Source organism: Copadichromis virginalis, linkage group LG18, assembly GCF_057382275.1.
Source record: "Copadichromis virginalis isolate Kocher_CV1m ecotype Utaka linkage group LG18, C_Virginalis_male_GT1.1, whole genome shotgun sequence".
NCBI lineage: Eukaryota > Metazoa > Chordata > Actinopteri > Cichliformes > Cichlidae > Copadichromis > Copadichromis virginalis.
Window position 1 is genome coordinate 21163699 of NC_140635.1, and position 19093 is coordinate 21182791.

The 19093-nt window shown below is 39.3% G+C and overlaps 1 protein-coding gene and 3 long non-coding RNA genes across 4 annotated transcripts; all 4 read left to right on the top strand.

Annotated features, from left to right (window-relative positions):
- The first annotated feature begins 1294 nt into the window (after nt 1-1294).
- LOC146687768 (uncharacterized) lies at nt 1295-4124 on the top strand. Its single transcript, XR_014916558.1, has 4 exons — nt 1295-1341; nt 1436-1471; nt 1577-1618; nt 4051-4124. It is a non-coding gene; the product is annotated as an uncharacterized LOC146687768 (long non-coding RNA).
- A 220-nt stretch (nt 4125-4344) lies between these two features.
- Nucleotides 4345-4678, top strand: LOC146687769 (uncharacterized). The gene is made up of 3 exons (XR_014916560.1): nt 4345-4390; nt 4474-4545; nt 4638-4678. It is a non-coding gene; the product is annotated as an uncharacterized LOC146687769 (long non-coding RNA).
- Nucleotides 4679-5138: 460 nt separating this feature from the next.
- LOC146687770 (uncharacterized) lies at nt 5139-6710 on the top strand. Its single transcript, XR_014916559.1, has 3 exons — nt 5139-5199; nt 6215-6313; nt 6574-6710. It is a non-coding gene; the product is annotated as an uncharacterized LOC146687770 (long non-coding RNA).
- A 166-nt stretch (nt 6711-6876) lies between these two features.
- On the top strand, nt 6877-19021 carry LOC146687771 (uncharacterized). The gene is made up of 28 exons (XM_085439542.1): nt 6877-6919; nt 7022-7111; nt 7322-7473; nt 7560-7632; nt 7804-7910; nt 8051-8234; nt 8324-8395; nt 8623-8730; nt 8883-9101; nt 9258-9422; nt 10148-10315; nt 10533-10676; nt 11608-11718; nt 11854-12032; nt 13250-13313; nt 13542-13616; nt 13776-13883; nt 14329-14436; nt 14709-14780; nt 15001-15129; nt 15331-15438; nt 15715-15870; nt 15964-16071; nt 16199-16336; nt 17422-17538; nt 17723-17911; nt 18062-18345; nt 18435-19021. The coding sequence occupies exons 1-28, from the start codon at nt 6877-6879 to the stop codon at nt 18693-18695; spliced, it is 3732 nt and encodes a 1243-aa protein (XP_085295668.1). The 3' UTR covers nt 18696-19021.
- The last annotated feature ends 72 nt before the right edge of the window (nt 19022-19093 follow it).

A 19093-nucleotide genomic window follows, 5' to 3' on the forward strand; every position in this document is an offset into this window, starting at 1 on the left:
ATGGATAGATGGACTTCTCTTATGTGCTGATCATTTATTTTTCTACAGTGTCAAAGAAGTAATCAATATCAGGCAGTCTGTCAGTGAAAATATGGTGTCCGCAGTTGTGTAACTGCCCAATTCTTGCAGTTAAAATATTGGAGGCTCATGTGTTATGCCCTCTAGTGGACAAATATAATACACACTGCTGGTGCCAGTGTGGTTCTCTTCACTACAACTTGAAGCTGTATCTTCAGTATGCTGGTTTACTTAGTCATCCACCACTATATAATTATAGTTATAGTGGCCTTTAGATATCACTGCTGTAAAGGATATGTACATATCATTTTAAATTAACAAGGAAGACAACAACTGTCATTTCCAACACTCTGTGTTTGTACGTGACCACAACTGTGCTGTTTTTCTCAGGGTCACCCCGGAGCAGGTGGTGAGCCTGGGTTGCCAGGATTAGATGGTTGTAACGGGACACAAGGTAGGCCGGGAATCCCCGGTTTGCCTGGTTTGGATGGCCTCCATGGCTCACCGGTAAGTAGAATACTCATGTTTTAAATTATTCATTCAATGGCGAGACCTTCAGATGTTCCACCATCCTCTTTGAAGACATTTCATTAGTGGTTTAAAAAAAGAGTTACATTACTCATAGTGGACATGTTTTAGGTATCTCTACACTCAACTACCTTTCAGTACAATACAAGTGGTAGTATGATACTTAAACAGAACAATATCTATCAATGACACATATGCAGAATCTTGTTGCTGCTTCTTCTTCTTTTCTTCTTGCTTCTTTTTAAACTGCCTAAAAGACCCTTTGTGGCAGTTTCCTTTGTAAAAATGGTGACCATTGTAACAATATTAAATATATCATGAGCTTTAACTGTGTTTTTGTCAGGGATTACCTGGGCCTAAAGGAGATAAAGGAGAAGCTTCATATTTAGATGCACTTCCGGGAGTTCCTGTAAGTTCTCCTACAGTTAACACCCCTCTTTGTGTGCATTCCAGAATCATTTGTAATATATATGTACCCTGTCTGTAAAAATGCTATCCTCTTTTTCTGTCTTTTCTATTTTAATTTGCAGGGTGAGCGTGGGCGAGATGGACAGCCTGGCCCTCCTGTATGTTTTTTTAAATTTGAACAATTGAACAATTCTCTGCGAAACACTTTCAAAAATTAAAGCAGGCAATAAATATCTTAAAACTTTCTCTCCATATTGTGCTCTTCATACCAACTGCTACCCGAACACTGCATTTTTAACATGACTGCATGGTTTCCTAAAACAGGGAAGACACGGATTTATTGGTCCTAAAGGTTACAGTGGTCCCCCTGGCCCTCCTGGCCCTCAGGTAATAAATGCATAAAAATAGATAAATATTTATGCATCTTTTATTTCAGTATCATATATCACTGAGTGTCACTTGTGCATCTGTGTGCATTTAGGGTTTAGAGGGAGCTGCAGGCGTGAGAGGACAAACAGTGAGTCATAAGCTTCACAGTATTTGACAGTGCTTGTTGAAAACTATTATACGGAGATACACATATGCAAAGCCAACACTTACTACACTTTTGGTTATTGGGCAGGGTGATGCTGGAAGATCACTGACAGGTGACGCAGGTGATGAGGTAAGAAACCTTTTTGGTAATCATGAATTATCTATCATTAGCCACGTTTTTTGGAATGTGAATTTGGTTTCACTAGCCACCAGTGTTGGTCAAGTTACTTGGAAAAAGTAATCGGTAACTAATTACTAATTATTTCCCGAAAAATGTAATCCCATTACTTTACTGATTATCCATCCATTCGCTTCCGCTTATCCTTTCCAGGGTCACGGGGGGCGCTGGAGCCTATCCCAGCTGTCACAGGGCGAGAGGCGGGGTACACCCTGGACAGGTCGCCAGTCTGTCGCAGGGCTAACACATAGAGACACAGACAACCATTCGCACTCACATTCACTCACAGATTCACACCTATGGGCAATTTAGATTGACCAATTAACCTATCCCCCCTAACTGCATATTTTTGGACTGTGAGAGGAAGCCGGAGTACCCGGGGAGAACCCACGCAAACATGGGAGAACATGCAAACTCCACATAGAAAGACCCTGGCCTGCTGGTGGAATTGAACTCAGGACCTTCTTGCTGTGTGGCAACAGTGCTAACCACCTTTACTGATTACTTATTTTGAAAAGTAATTAGTAACTTAGTTACTTTTAAAAACATGATTTATCTCCTAAATAGGTAATAAAGCAATAGCTCTTTCAGCCCAATTCTACTTTTTCTGCATAATCCATCATATAAAATGTAATCAAATGAAAAAGTCTCTTTTTAAAACTTGTTTTATTAGTTTTAATCTTTTAACTTTATGCATCAAGCAAACATTAAATTATATGCCACATTCTCTGACTGGAAGAAATTTGTTTAACATTTAAACCTATTTTCTGCATATTCCAGCATATAAAATAAAACAGTTTTCTGTGTTTACGCTCACTCTTTCATGTAAAACACAGCAGAAAATAAATAAAATCAAAGACTCAGCGGTCCGGTTGCTCTATTTTCACCTGTATAGCAGGAGTGGGGCAGGCGGAGGTTTGCCCTGGTGCAGGTGTGCCGCAGCGGTCAGTGGAAGGATACGGCAGTTTCTCTGTGAATTTCACATTCCAGCGGCAGCATATTTGGTGCTTGCTCAGATGTTTAGGGGTTTTTTTCGATGTAAAAAGAAGTTTTCTTCCCATGCAGTGAACAGCGAATGCTAATGTTTTTGTCACTTTTTACGGAATCAAACTCAAAGTAAGGTCAGTACTTCCAGGCTTTAAACGCTGCACTCGTTACATTATCCATTGTTGATCTGCACACAGCTGTTGCCAGAATGTCTCACTCGCTTACGTCATTGTCATGAGACACTCCCCCCAAAAAAATCAAGGTTTTAGTAATGCAGTGTGCTTATGTGAAAGTAACAGTAATCTAATTGCCTTTTTTGCAATAGCAATCCCTTACTTTACTCGAAAAAAGTAATCGGATTAACGGGTTACTGCCCATCTCTGCTAGCCACACCCAGACACGATTGCTGCCAGACCTGCTGAATAAAGAAATTACTTAAACCTGCCTGATGAAGTGAAGTAGGCTAAAAGGTCTAAAAAAAAAACCCCAAGAAATTCAAGAACAACTAAGAAACAAAGTCAAACCCAGCAATCATATGACCCTCTATGAGCAAGCACTTTGGCGACAGTGGGAAGTACAAACTCCCTTTTAACGGGAAGAAACCTCCGGCAAAACCAGGCTCAGGGAGGGGCGACCATCTGCTGCAACCCGTTGGGGTGAGAGAAGGAAGGCAGGATAAAAGACATGCTGTGGAAGAGAGCCAGAGATTAACCTGTACAGTGGTGAACCTTCCCAGGAGTGGACAGGGTACCACAATTACTCCATGAGTGAATCAATGACTCATCCAGGAGATCACAAACAACTGCAGAACAGCATCTAAAGACCTGCAGGCTTCACTTGCTGAGACATGGCCAAAAATGGTGGTGATGGTGTGATGGTGTGGGTCTTCTTTGCTGCTTATGAACCTTTGTTTACTTCCCGTAACTGATGTAACCACGAATTCTACCAGATAATCCTGAAGGAGAATGTCCAGCCATAGTTTGTGCCCTAAAGGTCAAGCATGGTCAGGTTATGCAACAGGACAATTAAATACAGCAAAACACCACTATGAATGGTTCAATAAAAAAACACAACATGTAGGGCTTTTGGTATGACTTTGAACAATCCATTCATGCTCAAAAACCCTCCAATGTTGCTGAATCAAATCAATTTGGCAAATGAGAATGGGCCAAAATTTCTCCACATTGATGTGAAAGACTCATTACCAGTTATTGTGAACACTTGGTTGTATTTCTTCCTGCCAAGGCTGGCACGGTCAAGTATTTGGCAATATATATTCTCCTTTTATAAATGATGCGAAAAACTAAGAAATCAGGAAAAGGGAAAATGCTTTTTCATGATGCTGTATATTTTGATGTATATGGACAGTCAAATGCCTCAAAAATGTCATGTTACAGGGCGAACAGGGCCCGCCTGGCCCACCAGGACCAGAAGAAGTTGTAGAATATCCTCCACAATTTCTTTCACCAAAAGGAGGCAAGGTGAAGCCTTTTTTTTTCTTAAAGCATTTGATTTTTAACTTCTTCATATTTTTTATGCAGATGCAACAATATTAATCCATGTTTTTGATCATTTCGTGTCTACCCATCCATACAGCTTTTTATTTTAATTTACAAGTTGCAGTTCAAACTCTACTCTTCCATCTGGATTTTTGTTTTATAATTTCATCTTTTTTTTTGGTCTTTCTCCCAGGGTGACAAAGGTTTTCCTGGCCCATGTGGACTAAAGGGCTTAAAGGTGGGTTTTGATATGCCTGTGTACCTAGAAGTCATGTGTCAGAGGAAAAACAAATAACTCAATTATTGTTTTTTCCTATCCAGGGTGGTAGTGGTGACTACTACCCTCATGAATTGAAGGGAGAGCAAGGAGTCCTCGGATTTGTCGGATTTCGGGTAAATGATTTAAATGACACTGGACAATACACTTAGACAAAGACAAGTGAATATACATAAAAACGTTTTCAGCTCCTTCTTTCCATCTGTAGGGTCCTCCAGGATTACCTGGCAGGGAGGGACTAGCAGGACCTGAGGTGCAGCTTACATATGATGTTATTATGTCTTACTATACTTTGGCATTCTTTCATATTAAATACATTAATACATTTTCAGGGTTCTCGAGGACAGAGGGGACTTCCAGGCATCAGTGGAAGAACTGGACTAAAGGTGACTTTTGTTTATACATCAGTGAAATCAGTATTACAATTTTAAGAAAAACAGAATGCCACTGGGAGAAAAAGTTAAAAGGCTTGGTTTGATATAGATATAGACACTGTTGTTGGTTCTTCAGGAGACACGTGGTTAGCATATTTGCTATACATTTAGAGAAGGACTGTAAATGAATTACTGACATCTGGTGGTTACTTAGTGGAAAGGGTTGCTAACTGTAAAACTCCAATGAAATTCCTTGGTCCGTCTTCTCACCTGTAGAAAAAATGCGCATCGGTGCCATTTCTTTTCCTAACCATTCTTTCCATCTTACACAGGGTTACCCAGGAGATCCAGGTCTCCCTGGTGATACAGTCCTTCTTAATGGAAGTCATGTGAGAGGTGAGACCACAGCTCCATCTGTACTCTTATTACTACATTTTTTTCCCGTTTTTGTTTACATGTAAAATGTAACAATATATTAGTTTCATAAATAAAAAAAATTCTGTCACTCTGCTGGGCGGAGCACTCAAGTTTTGCGAATGTGATAACTCAACAACAAAGTGATGTAGGAATTTTTTAGTTGATAGCATAGGTGCATCTGCTAGGAGGGTGAGGGGTAGCACAGGCAGCTACCAATATTTTGATAGTTTGCAACAGCTGCTATTCTGCTATTCTTTTATTTATCACTGTCAAAATACAGATTTAAATAAAGTGGTTCACTGGAGCTGTACAGTGTGATATTTACACTTACACACTGGGGGAATACTGGTGGTTGTGAAAGGGCTTCTTTCAGCTTGTTTTCAGCTTGAATTATGTCAGTCACAACTACACTACACTGTGACTATATATTTGCTAAAATAATAAAATAACACAGCAATATATGTAGAGTATCACTTTAAATAAACACCTTTAAGTCACTGTTTTGCTTGTAGATTTATGGTTCAAATACAAATAGGTCCATAAATCCAACACCGGAGGCACTGACTTTAAAACAGATGGTTAAGATGGAATTAAAGTTCGTACTTTTATTCAAGGGATTTGACAAATAAATTAGCATTAACCATTTTCATATATATAGTTCTCCATCTTCAGATGCTCAAAGGTAATTGGACAAGTTAATGATATTTTAAATACTTGAGCCTTTCTGAAAAGGAAATGACTTGGAATGAACTCAAAGTCTGTTTTCTGCGTCCTTGATCACAAAGTAATCAGTAAACAGGCCTCACCTGGCCATGAAACTGCATGTCTCCAATTACTTCTGAGCCCCTGAACATGTCTAAATGCAAATCTGCATTTTCCTCACATCTGGACTTAAAATCCAACATGGTGATGTACAAAATTGCAACTTAGTTTGTAGTCCGATTCACCTTAATGTATAGTAAAACAATAATTACTTTATGACTTTATGTTTCAGGTGCTAAAGGTGACCGTGGATTTCCAGGACAACCTGGACTCCAGGGGGACACTGGGTCCATGGGCATTCCTGGGCCCTCTGGCCCACCAGGGTTATCAGGTCAGACTTCAGACTTTGCTTCCTTTCTTTGATGGCGAAGCCTTGTGTATTTTGATTTGGTACTTGTGCCGTATATATATCACTCGTAATAATTATGATAATTCTTGCAACCTGACAGTTGTTAAAATACTCTGTTGCTGTGGAAATTACTATGTCAGTAATCAAAGATTCTCTCTGCTACTGATGGTCTGTGTTTTCACAGTTAGAAAACTGATCCTACATCATTTTAAATTTTACATTTTCATCTCACACCCTTATAGAGGGCCAGGGTTTGCCTGGTCCACGAGGGCCCCCTGGTCCTAAAGGCTACAAAGGAGAGCCGGGAAAGTATGATTACTATTCCATTGCCGTACCCAAGGGAGCTAAAGGACTCCCGGGACCTAAAGGGGCCACAGGCCCTCCAGGCCCCCCAGGTATGCTCTCTCTGCTCTTCGTATATAATACACAGGACAAGACTTTCATATGTGCAGAAGTTAATCTCACTGATGTATTTATTTTATTACTTGGATTGTCATCACTTTTTATATGTGATCACTTTAATGATGACTTAACTTCTGGTTTGTATGTCTCTGTACGTGCCTTATTGGATTGGATTAGGCTGTGGAGGTAATTTTTTTAAAATTATATTTTATCTAAAATATTAAAACCTTTTTTAAATTTAATATAATTTTTAATTTATGAATAACTTATTTTCAACTAATCTCAAAGACTACTACTGTGAGCGCGGTGACCCTGGGGACCCTGGTGATCCTGGACCCAGTGGATCTACTGGAAACAAAGGGCTCAAGGGAATTAAAGGTGAACTGTGGCTGTTTGTTTGCATTAATCATATAAGCCAAGACTCTGTTCTTCTTTGTGAATACTGATGTTGAATTCACAAGCAACATGTGGTGGAAGACGAGCGTCAGTGATTCATTTCTCAATATAAACATCTGTGTGAGTCTGTATAAGCAGGTCTGGGGACTAAATTTAAATTCAACCAAATGTTGTTATTTTTGTCTTCTATAGGTTGTCCAGGGATTTGTGAATGTATCTCTGGCAGGGGGAGCCCAGGGTCTCATGGTCCACCTGGTTATCCAGGCCCGCCAGGATTACCTGGACATCAAGGACCAAGAGGGGACCCAGGTCTGAAAGGAAATGAGGGTTCTCAAGGACCACAAGTAAGAACAGTGGGACTAAAACTGCATGTGCAAATAAATGTCTTTTGTGTTATTTTTGTTATTCCCACAATTATGTGTGCTTGCAGGGCTTTCAAGGATTTTCTGGTTTAAAGGGACAAAAAGGAGAAAAGGGTGATGCTTTTGCAGTAGGTGTAAAAGGTGAGCGCCTCTCAAAAATTTAAATTGGTTCAGTTACGATGGCAACCACTGCACATTGGATTAGGTAAAGACTGTTTAATAGTACTATACCTTTAAATTAGATACAGACTGTATTTGTTTTTCTGGAGTGTTTAAAGCCAAATCTCTATTGGTTGCTTTTGTTACTTGAAGGTGCCAAGGGTGACATAGGTGACCCAGGATATGGTGGTCCTCATGGAGGAACAGGTGGGCCAGGACAGGATGGACGAGATGGCATTGTGGGAGAACCCGGGCCACCAGTGAGTCTATATATTAAAGTCCAGTATTGTGCATCATGTGACAAATCTTTTAAAGGTCTCCGCTCAAAGACACTGCATATGTAAAAATGATCCACTTTGATACTCTTTTCTACACTTTTGATCATGTTGTGTTTTTTCAGGGCGATGGTTATACAGGATTACCTGGTCCTAAAGGTTACCCAGGTCTTCCTGGACCTAAAGGATTTCCTGGACAAGCAGGTCCCCCGGGTGATGGTTTACAAGGCCCCAAGGGAGAACAAGGACCTAACGGAAATCAGGGACTTACTGGCATACCAGGAATTCCTGGACGACCAGGACCTCCAGGTCAGGTTTCTCACGATTTGTCATTAAGAAAAGTGTCATGGGATTTAAAAACAAACAAACAAACCACAAAAAGCTGTATTTGAATACAGGAGAAACACAGAGATGCTGTCCTGAAGGTGAGATTGGTCCCCCTGGTCCAAAGGGTGAGCCAGGTTCACCAGGTAAGTCTTGCAGGTGCTAATTATTTATTTAAAAATGTTCACATGTTTCATCTGGAACACTAAATTTAATCAGAAATCTAGATTTAAAAAAATGTCATTAATAAATTGTTTAGTGCTTTCTATTTATAAAGCTTGTTACTTCATTATTTTCAAAGTTACACAGAATGGACCCTACAGTTACTACTACAAGTGATTTGTTTTGTTTTATTTTTTTTGGCCTCTTATAGGGATTCCAGGTCAGCCAGGGAGCAATGGTCCTCCCGGAGAGCCAGGATACCCAGGCACTAAGGGCATGAAGGGAGATGATGGTGGAGTTCAGGGGACTGGACCACCAGGTAATGGCTGTAAAAACAGAGCATTTGTTGAAGCTTGTGGACCATCAGTTATTCATATAGTAGGGACTATTCCTTAAATCTATTAATTCTAAAAAAAAAATTAAAAAAAATAGTTTTTTTTTATGCTTATAAATCTTTCTTAATTATAAAAGGACCTCCAGGTTTAATTGGTGAACCAGGTGAACCAGGTTCCAGGGGAATTAGTCTAGAAGGCCTTCCTGGCCTTCCTGGTTTTCCTGGACCACCAGGTAGGAAAGGGCCTCCAGGAGATGTCCTCCCAACCAGGCCAGGTGCAACTGGCATACCTGGCCCTCCTGGGAGTATAGGCTATAAAGGACTCCGTGGAATTCCTGGAAACCCAGGAATACCAGGTAAGATTAACTTAATCTGAACTCAAACAAATCTCTAACAAATGGGATTCATGGCCTGTATTACAATAATATTCAAAAGAACAGAACAAAAACAATGTGCTTTGCATTAGTTCTGTACATTTAGATTAGTTGACTGTTGGTCTTTTGCAATTACAGGCCCACAAGGCCAACCTGGACAACCAGGCTATAAAGGAGAGCCAGGGGTCGATGGTGACCCCGGAGTCCCTGGACCAATAGGCCCACCGTGCTCACAGTGCGAACTCATCGGCCTACCCGGACCCCCAGGACCTCCAGGAAATCCTGGAGTGAGGGGAATACCAGGTGAGCAAACTGCAGCTATACCCCAAATCATGGATAGTCACGTCTTTTTATTCATATCTACCTTATCTTCCACAGCTTTACAAATACAAGTACAATTTAAAACTTTACATTTGTTTACACTGAGTACTTCAATTTTCATATCAACATGAATATCCCACACTATTGTCACGATAAATAGTATATTTGTTTTGTTTTTAGCATATAAACAGTTTGCAAAAACTTATTTAGTAAAAGTAGAAAAGTAAAGCAAAATACAGGACAATGCAAAATTGCTTCGCATCTGTTTAGTTTCACTAGAAAAGAAGTTGGATGAAGTACAAATCCCATTTCTGCTCCATATGTTAATAATGATTATTTATCTAGTTTCCTTATTGATATAAATTTCAATAACAACAAAAAATATAAATACAAAATATATTCTCTGTGTGATATAAAACTGATCATATATTTTATATCGACACGTCAAAGACAAATAGCTGCAGTTTGTGGACTGTAATATATAAAGAAACATGGAGTAACACTAATTTTAATACTTGTTTCATCTTTTAATTTTCAGATGTTCATAAGTTGCTAATCTAACAACACTGACCTCTGGTGGCCAGTATGTCCATACATAAGGAGGAACAGTCAATCAACTTCTGTGTCAATATATGAGTATATTCATGCTCATTTATCCATGTCATCTAACCATATATTTTGTCACTGAATTTTATGACGTTGAATAGGAAACACTGGGCAGATAGGTCTGAGAGGCGATATTGGTCCACCTGGACATGGATGGAAAGGATCAAAAGGTGTTCAGGGTCCTCCTGGTTTACCAGGACCAGCTGGACCAACAGGCTCCACTGGCCTCCCAGGAGATCCTGGAACCGATGGGTGGCCAGGACAGAAAGGTCAGCCGATGGTATCTTATTGGATAATTATTTAAAACCTTATAAGCATTTTATAAAATTCAACAAGTAATTCCATTCAGTTTCCAAAATCCAGTTTGTTTAACTTAATAGCCCATCACTTATACATTCAACAGCTAGCTGGTAAGCAGCATGCTTAATTAAATCTGTGAACCTCAGTGTGCTGATTAAAGCAAGGTTTTCTGTTCAATTTCTACAGGTGAAAGGGGGTATCCTGGCAGGGCTGGAGCCAGAGTTTTTCCAGGTCGCCCTGGACCTCCTGGACCGAGAGGTAAACAGGGTGAAAGGGGCCTTAATGGCCGCCCAGGTTCCCCAGGGTATCCAGGACCAGATGGTAATAAAGGTAAGTCTGTAAATGTGTCGTGTCTCTCTTATTTTCCTAACCTAAACTTGTGGGTATCTTAGCCTTTTGTTCTTTATTTATAATAATATTTATTATTATTATTATTATTATTATTATTATTATTATTATTATTATTAAATATTTGATCAAAAAGCAGAATATTATTATTATTATTATTAGTTGAAACAATCAAATATATTGAACTATGTACCTGTACTATTCAAACTCTAGACAAGTCTACGACAAGCAAAACACACGTATTCTTACGAGTGAAGATCCTCTAAAGGAATTTGGTTTGCAGGAAATTTTTCTGTTTAGTAAATTTAAAAATGCAGCCATTAGAAATAAATATATACTAAATATAGCACAGTTTCCTGTTGGAGCCTTGACCAGGTTGTATTGTACCATTTCTGACAAATGGTGGAAATATCTGACTGTATGTAAAGGAAAACACAGAAATCAGGCACTAGGCAAACTTTTAAGATGGAGTGGAGTGTAATAATGGGAAGCTGTCTTCTCTGTTGGGTTCAAATAATTATGCTCAACTTTTTTTTACTTACTATTATTGTTGTTTTATTAGTCTGGAGAAGCTTGATTTCTCTTCTGTTTTTTTGTTTTCTGAGATTCAAATGTGATGGTCAGAGGTTTGTGAGTTGAGAGTTATGGCTAATATCAAAATACCTATTTTTGTATGTTTAATCTACTCTGATGTGCTTGTGGCTCCTGTTCACAACAATGATCAAATAATTTAATTCACTTTTATCTATATAGTGCCAAATCACAACAGTAGTTGCCTCAAGGTCCTTTTTATTGTAAGGTAAAGACACTTGGAAGTACCAAATGTAGTCTTTTTCTTTAAGTTATTTTCTCTCACTTCTTGTGTACTTTATGGAAGAAAATGGCAAGCATTTCATTTCTGTTGTCTATTCAGGTTTACGGGGAGACCCTGGAGATCCAGGAGTGACAAGTCCAGTGAATATAAGGAAAGGTCCACTGGGTCATCCAGGAAGGATGGGGCTACCTGGCGCGCCTGGACTTCAAGGTAATGGAGTTTTAATTTAACCTGCATAAGTCTTTAGAAAACAGCTTTATTCTTCTTTGGTAGAAAGACTGTATAGATGGACAGTGATAGACGGTGCAAAACTAAACAATTAGCAATTTGTGATGTAATTTATAGGTCCAAAGGGCACATGGGGAATGCCAGGTGACTCTGGACCTGATGGATGGCCTGGTCCACCAGGAATTAAGGGTATCCCTGGAGTTCCAGGCAGGTCAGGAAGAGCAGGACCTCATGGAGACCCTGGGAATAAAGGTTTCATTGGTCCCAGAGGATATCCTGGGAATGATGGAGATCGGGTACTCAAGTCAATTCAATTTAATTTATGTAGCGTCAAATCATAGCAGTGACCTCTAGGCATTTTGTACAGTAAGGTAGAGACCCTGCACCAATACTGTGAAGTTATTGTCTGCATATTTTGATCACAGCAGTGTAAATATATATATGTATGTATTAGTGCTGCCAATAGATTCAAAAAATTAACTCAATCTCACAATTTTCTGTAATTAATTGCGATTAATTGCAATTACTTGATCAATAGCCTGGTTGCAATTACAAGTTTGTAACAGACATTTATGCAATATAATGAATATAATGAAGTAAATGCAGAATAAACACAAAGAATGTATGCTTAAATTTAAAGAGAATTTGAATAGTTTTCTTCAATCTTTTAACACAGGCTCTCTCCTGTGAAATACAACTTTAAAAAATTACTAATAGGTAAGTATACGCTAATATATAATATATTAGTGTATACTTACACTAATGTATATTATTATAATATAATACTATATTCTAGTATTATAGCACTGATGTATAGCGAGAGAGAGAGAGCCTTCATCAGGAACTCGATGGGGATGTGGCGGACAACACTAGAGGCCAAAGCCAATAGCAGAAGTCACCGTCAAGTGCGGGATCTACCAAGGAGATGCTCTGTCCCCACTGCTGTTCTGCATAGGCCTGGACCCCCTCAGTGAGATGACTGGCTACGCATACTGACTACGGAATGGAGCAGCTGTCAGCCACCTCCTGTACCATTGGCTGGACAAAGCTGGACTGAAAGACAGCATAGAGGCACTAATCATGGCAGCACAGGAACAAGCTCTGAGCACAAGATCCAAAGAGGCTGGGGTCTATCACACCAGGCAAGACCCCAGTTGCAGTCTTTGTAAAGATGCCCCTGAGACAATCCAGCACATAACAGCAAGGTGCGAGATGCTAGCTGGCAGGGCATACATGGAACGCCATTATCAAGTGGCCGGCATAGTGTACAGAAACATCTGTGCTTAGTATGGCGAGTGGCTCCAGCAGATCTCAGGAACAACATCGGAGATCTCTGTCCAGAAGAGCGCAGTCCTAGGAACGGCTAAGATACTGCAAAGGACCCTCAAGCTCCCAGGCCTCTGGTAGAGGACCCGAGCTTGAAGGATTTAAATATTGTGCGTTTTTAAGTGGAATTATTCAGACTTACAAATGCTGGTGTTAAATTATTGGATTGTATTGATGTATGTTATAGGGAGATCCAGGGCTTGTGGGATATTCAGGTATTCCAGGGAGACAAGGCTTTCCTGGTGCCAAGGGTAATTATACATTTTTTATTAAAACATACTAAATAGCTGATTTAATTTAGCTACAAACAGTGGGAATTTTATGTAGAAACCTCGGTAAAAAACGCAGAATCAGTGCAATAAAATAAAAAAAAAGATTTAAGTACATTGTCACTGCAAATATGGTCAAGAATGTAGCCCAGTCTCTCAGTACAGTCTCATTTTGTTATGTATTTATTCAGTTATCCAAATCTCTTCCAGGTGATCCAGGACCATCTTATGGACAACCAGGTCCACCTGGACCCAGAGGCATCCCAGGAGAGAATGGCTTCAGTGGTAAATTAAAGTTATTTTTCAAGCCCCCCCGCCAAAAAAACAATTTATACCAAATCTTAAAAAAACAAAACAAAAAACTTATCCTACAAGATATATGGTAGTTTCATTGGCTAAATAAAGTTTGCATACAAAACCAGAAAAAGCTGATAATTTCTTTAGCACCTCGAGGGATACCAGGAGACCCAGGTGATCTGGGACCCAGAGGAAACCCAGGACGACCAGGACCATCAGGCATTCCAGGAGAACGAGGAATACAAGGAAGACCAGGTGATCCCTATAGGTTTGATTTTAGAACTTTCTGGATGTACTTCAGCAGCACAATTAATAAACTGATGTTTCCAATGTTTACCTTATTCATAGTTTGATTTAGGAGAAAAATAAATTTCCCCTTGTCGTTTTTTTCTCCATCATTAAAGGGAAGAAATAATTCTGTGCAAGTAACCATTTCAATTTTGTTCTCACATAAAGTATTGTAAATATGTAATGTGTCAGTCAGAAACTGGATTCAGTTGTATAAAATCTTTGAGTGTATTTAATTTAAAATAATTTAATCTGGATTTAAATTTAGCTCCTTTAACATTAATTTAATCTACAATAATAATCAGTTTCTGCAATTTAACACTTGATTTTATTCCCTCAATTAACATTGATTTGTTTCCTATATATGAATGCTTGTTTGAGCTCTTTTGTGTATACCTATGTATACGTACAGGTTCCCCTGGACCCCGTGGTCCACAAGGCCATCCAGGTCTTCCAGGTTTTCCCGGTGATGAAGGAAGTGTGGGACTACCAGGCCCCCCTGGCCGATATGGGCCCCCAGGTACAAACATAATTGTCTCAATCCAAGAGTTTAGATGTGTTCATATTGTTTAATAATGAAGTAAAACATTAAAAGGGTTATGAACATTATGAACAGATTTGCTTTCTTCATTTATTTGTTTGATCATATAGCATAATATATCATATAATAATTAATTATATGTAATAATAGAATACAAGATGGAAAAAAAACTGAAACAAGAAGCATGATTTTGCAATCATAGGACCAAACAAGACAGTTTACACATCATCACACTGTGCTTGTTATGTTAGGGCCCCCTGGACCACCAGGTCTAGATGGACTGTATGGGCTTACAGGTCCAAAAGGGATGAAGGGGGCAAGTGGTAAGAGAGCATTATATAATATTATTTCTTTTCTATGTCTTTTAGGACTGTAGGAATTTTGTCGCCGTTGGGTGCCAGTCGTATAGCACATTATTTATTGTTACAATTAGTAATAATATGTGTAGTTGCTAATTTTTAAATTGTTTTTCTTGATACACAATCAAATGTGAGCACATTACAATGTGATGCTATGTTTTATATGTACTCACTTATAATACAGGCATAGATATCCCTGGCCCTCGAGGACCAGATGGTTTTCCAGGAGTCAAAGGGGCCAGGGGCTACCAAGGACCTCCAGGAACTACTATTCCTGGGACTAAAGGCCAAAGGGGCCCACCAGGGAATCCAGGTATCATGACTTTTATTTGTAACAGTTCTGTCTGCACTAGATACAATTTTGTGTCAGGTTGTGCCAGGAAGAGCATCTGGCACAAAAACTGTCAAATCAAACATGCAGAGCGACTATGCTACTATGGTGACCCCTATTGAATAAGGGAGCAACTGAAAGTAACTTTTTATGTTGCTAAGGGTAGATTGTTTTTTCTTTTAGGCCTCCCAGGACTCCCAGGTGAACCTGGTTACCCTGGTATAATCTGCCAAACACCTTTGCAGGGACCTGCTGGAGGTCAAGGATTTGAAGGACCTACAGGACCCCCAGGTATGTGTGTATGCTGGGTCATATTTAATTTACTTTTCTCTACTTTATTTCATTCTTATTAAACCCCCTCCTGGGGTAAAAGGGAAAATATACAATGAACAAACAAAGCAGAGGGTTATTCAATACACATCATCACTATCACAAAAGGAGAAATAAGTAAATGCAACTGTCAACAAATGACCCTTTTGAATTGGATGGTGCTTTGTGCCTATGTAACTGTGTGTATGTTTGCCACTAAATATATTTATACATATTTCAAATTTTTAATTTTTTTAGGTCCTCCTGGAGAACCTGGGATACCAGGCTCCAGCCTTTTGTTCAAAGGAGACCCAGGACCAACTGGCCCCCACGGCTTACCAGGTGTTCGAGGAAGAAGGGGCCTACCAGGACCACCTGGACTTTCTATCCACCAAGGCCCTAGAGGACCTAAAGGTACAAACAAAACAATGGTCAATAGACATCATCAGTAACTTACAGTGCAGCTATCCAACTGATTATACTCCAAATGTTACCACACTTTGACAGGTGAGCAAGGTCCTGTTGGTCTAATGGGCCTACCTGGACCCAAAGGTCAGCTAGGTGCCCCTGGGCCCCAGGGCCCCAGCGGAGAAATTGGCCACCCTGGAAATAAGGGTAAGTTGTACTGTAGACAAGAAACTAAAATATACAAGACTTCACAGTTCAAAGCAAAATAAATTGATTTTTTTTAAAAGTTGTAATTGTTCCTATAGTAGATGTACTAATCAATTTTTTTTTCTAGGTGTCAAAGGTGCTCTTGGTGACTCTGTCAGTATATTAACAGCTACTGCTCCCCCTGGACCTCCAGGTCCTCCTGGTAGCCCGGGATGTGTAGGATTCCAAGGTGTCATGGGTTCCCCTGGTATTCCAGGTCGTAAAGGTAAACCTAATGTAGTCTTTGGACAGTTATAAGTGTATATTTCGTTTCTGTCTGTCCAACTTGAGTATTGTACATGTCTTCATCCACTCTTTATTTCTTTATATTTTACAAGGAAATATGAAATAGGTGTGAAAGTACAGTCCAAGAGGAAAAACCATAGTTTGATTTGTCTTAGGTAAACTTCTTATTTCTTCAAATTAGATTTCTAATTTCTAATTCCTTGAAATCTTCAGGAATAGTTTTCCAGGCTTCTTAAAGGACAGTCAAAGGTCTTATTTTGTTCTTTTTTTTTGTTCTCTGTCAAGATTATATTGAGGTCCAGGCTCTGAGGAGTCCAGTCCATGACTGATAGTATTCAATTATGTGTTTTTATAAGCAGGTATGCCTATACAACAGATGCTTTTCAGAGGGTATTGTAAAACTCTGATGGTGCTTCTCTGTGTTCATAGTTCCGTTTATGCAGCCCCAAACCACGAGAGAGCCTGTTTCAGGGCCTCTGTCAGGTCTTTACTGTATTTTTTTAATTTCTTAAGGATATGAGTTGTATAAAGTGCTTTGAGTGCTCGGATAGATTAGAAAAGCGCTGTATAAGAACCAGTCCATTTACCATTACTTTCAAATACTCTTCATCTGATGTAGTGTTTTTAGCCCTGCCAGTTCCTCCTTTGTCCTCTACTTTTCTACTTACCTCAAATTTTTTTAAGGCATACTGCACATCATGTTGAGATATGACAGTTTTTGGCTACAAGTTCGTTGGGAATCACCTTGTTGGTGTTAAAATATATCCCCAGTTAAATTGTGTTATCTTTGGCATTTCTCATAGATTCAGATAATGAAATTGTAACAAATAGCATGATTTTGTAACAGGTTGCTAGTAACATAGTGTTTTAAAATTACAATTGAAATTTGGGTCTTTGGTTCTAAGTTGTCTGCTATGTGTTGACAAGTCTGCTATGTGTTTGAAGCATTTTTATGCTTTAATGTTTTATAGGTCAGTGTAAAGCGGCTTAACAGCCAAACAAAAAAATCCATACTCCTGTATACATGGCTGTATTTACTCATTTGCTTTTATCTGCATGTTTCAGGGGAGAAGGGTCCGGTGGGGTCTGTGGGCCTTCCTGGTATAACAGGTCCTCCTGGTCGTAATGGTCCAGCTGGAGATCCAGGAGATGTTGGTTTGCCTGGATTTCCTGGACCTCAAGGTAAATATTCATATTTTCTAGATGGCTCACTAAATTAGTGTGGAAATTTCCTGATAAAATTTGGAAATTCACTCTGGTGTACTAATATGAATAATATAGCTCTGATATGCTTTTTTTTGATCCTCACTTTGATGCTTTCTTCACCTAATACACACGCTCTTTGTTCAACCACAACAACTTCAAGGTATCCCAGGTCCTCCTGGTGACCAGGGTCAGCCAAGCTACAGGAGGATATTGAATGCTGGATTTCTGTTAGTTATACATAGTCAATCAGTTGAGGTCCCACAGTGCCCAGCAGATACCACTCAGCTTTGGGTGGGACACAGTCTCATTTACCTGGAGGCACAAGAAAAGGCTCACACACAAGATCTGGGTAAGCATCCGCATAAAATGGTCATTTTGCTGATTTCTTGAAATGTATTCATCCCTGGTATATAGAAATTTGAAGAAAAATTTAAAAACCCTTCCTTGTCTATATTTTATAACATCTATTTTTGTTTTTTTCAATCTGTTTTCCTTGCAGGCCAGCCTGGCTCCTGCCTCCCTGTTTTCTCCACCATGCCGTTCTCCTATTGTAACCAAGCTGCCTGTTCTTATTCTAGTCGCAATGACAAATCCTATTGGCTCTCCACAACTGCTCCCATACCCATGATGCCGCTATTTGGCCAGGATATTGTGTCCCATATCAGCCGTTGTGTGGTGTGTGAGACCATTTCACCTGTGGTGACTTTTCACAGCCAGAATCATACATTCCCTTCATGCCCACCTGGATGGAGGAGTTTGTGGGTGGGATACTCTTTCCTCTTGGTAAGTACATTAAAAAAATGTTAAAGTGTTTCAAAGGAAAACTTCTGTTAACTCCCCTCACTGTGTACCTGCTGGCTTGCTGTCTGTAGCACACAGGATCAGGAAATAATGGTGGTGGCCAGTCACTGGCTTCTACTGGTAGCTGCCTTAAGGATTTCCGAACTCATCCCTTCATTGAGTGCCAAGGGGCACGGGGTTCCTGTCACTACTTTGCCAATCTCTATAGTTATTGGCTGACTACTGTAAGCCCAGCAGAGCAGTTCATAACCGCAAGTCCTGGCACCATCAAAGCAAGCGACCAACAGCGACACAGGACCAGCCAGTGTAATGTCTGCCACAGAGAAGGATAAGCATTGTGGCATTTTACCTAAGATTATGATTTTTTTTTTTACCCAATTACCCAAACCTTACTCATACCACTCAGGGTTAAAGATGAATTTGATTATGTTCGTTGATAATAAAAATGTATTAAAATAAATGTTTTGCACACCTCAACATTTAACATTATTTTCACTTAGGTACCATTTATAGTTCTAAAAAAGCTCCTTATGTTCTATAATTGTGCTATAATCTGTCAGACTAGCACTGTAATCCTCTCTGAAATGACCTTTTCTTGTGTTTATTATTATTTTATTGTGTTTAAGTTGTTTTTCATTTTGTCATTTTAAAATAAGACTTTAATTTGACACGTCATGTAAAAAACTAAATAAATAAATACAATTTTAAGAAAAAGAAGCATTTTGACAGG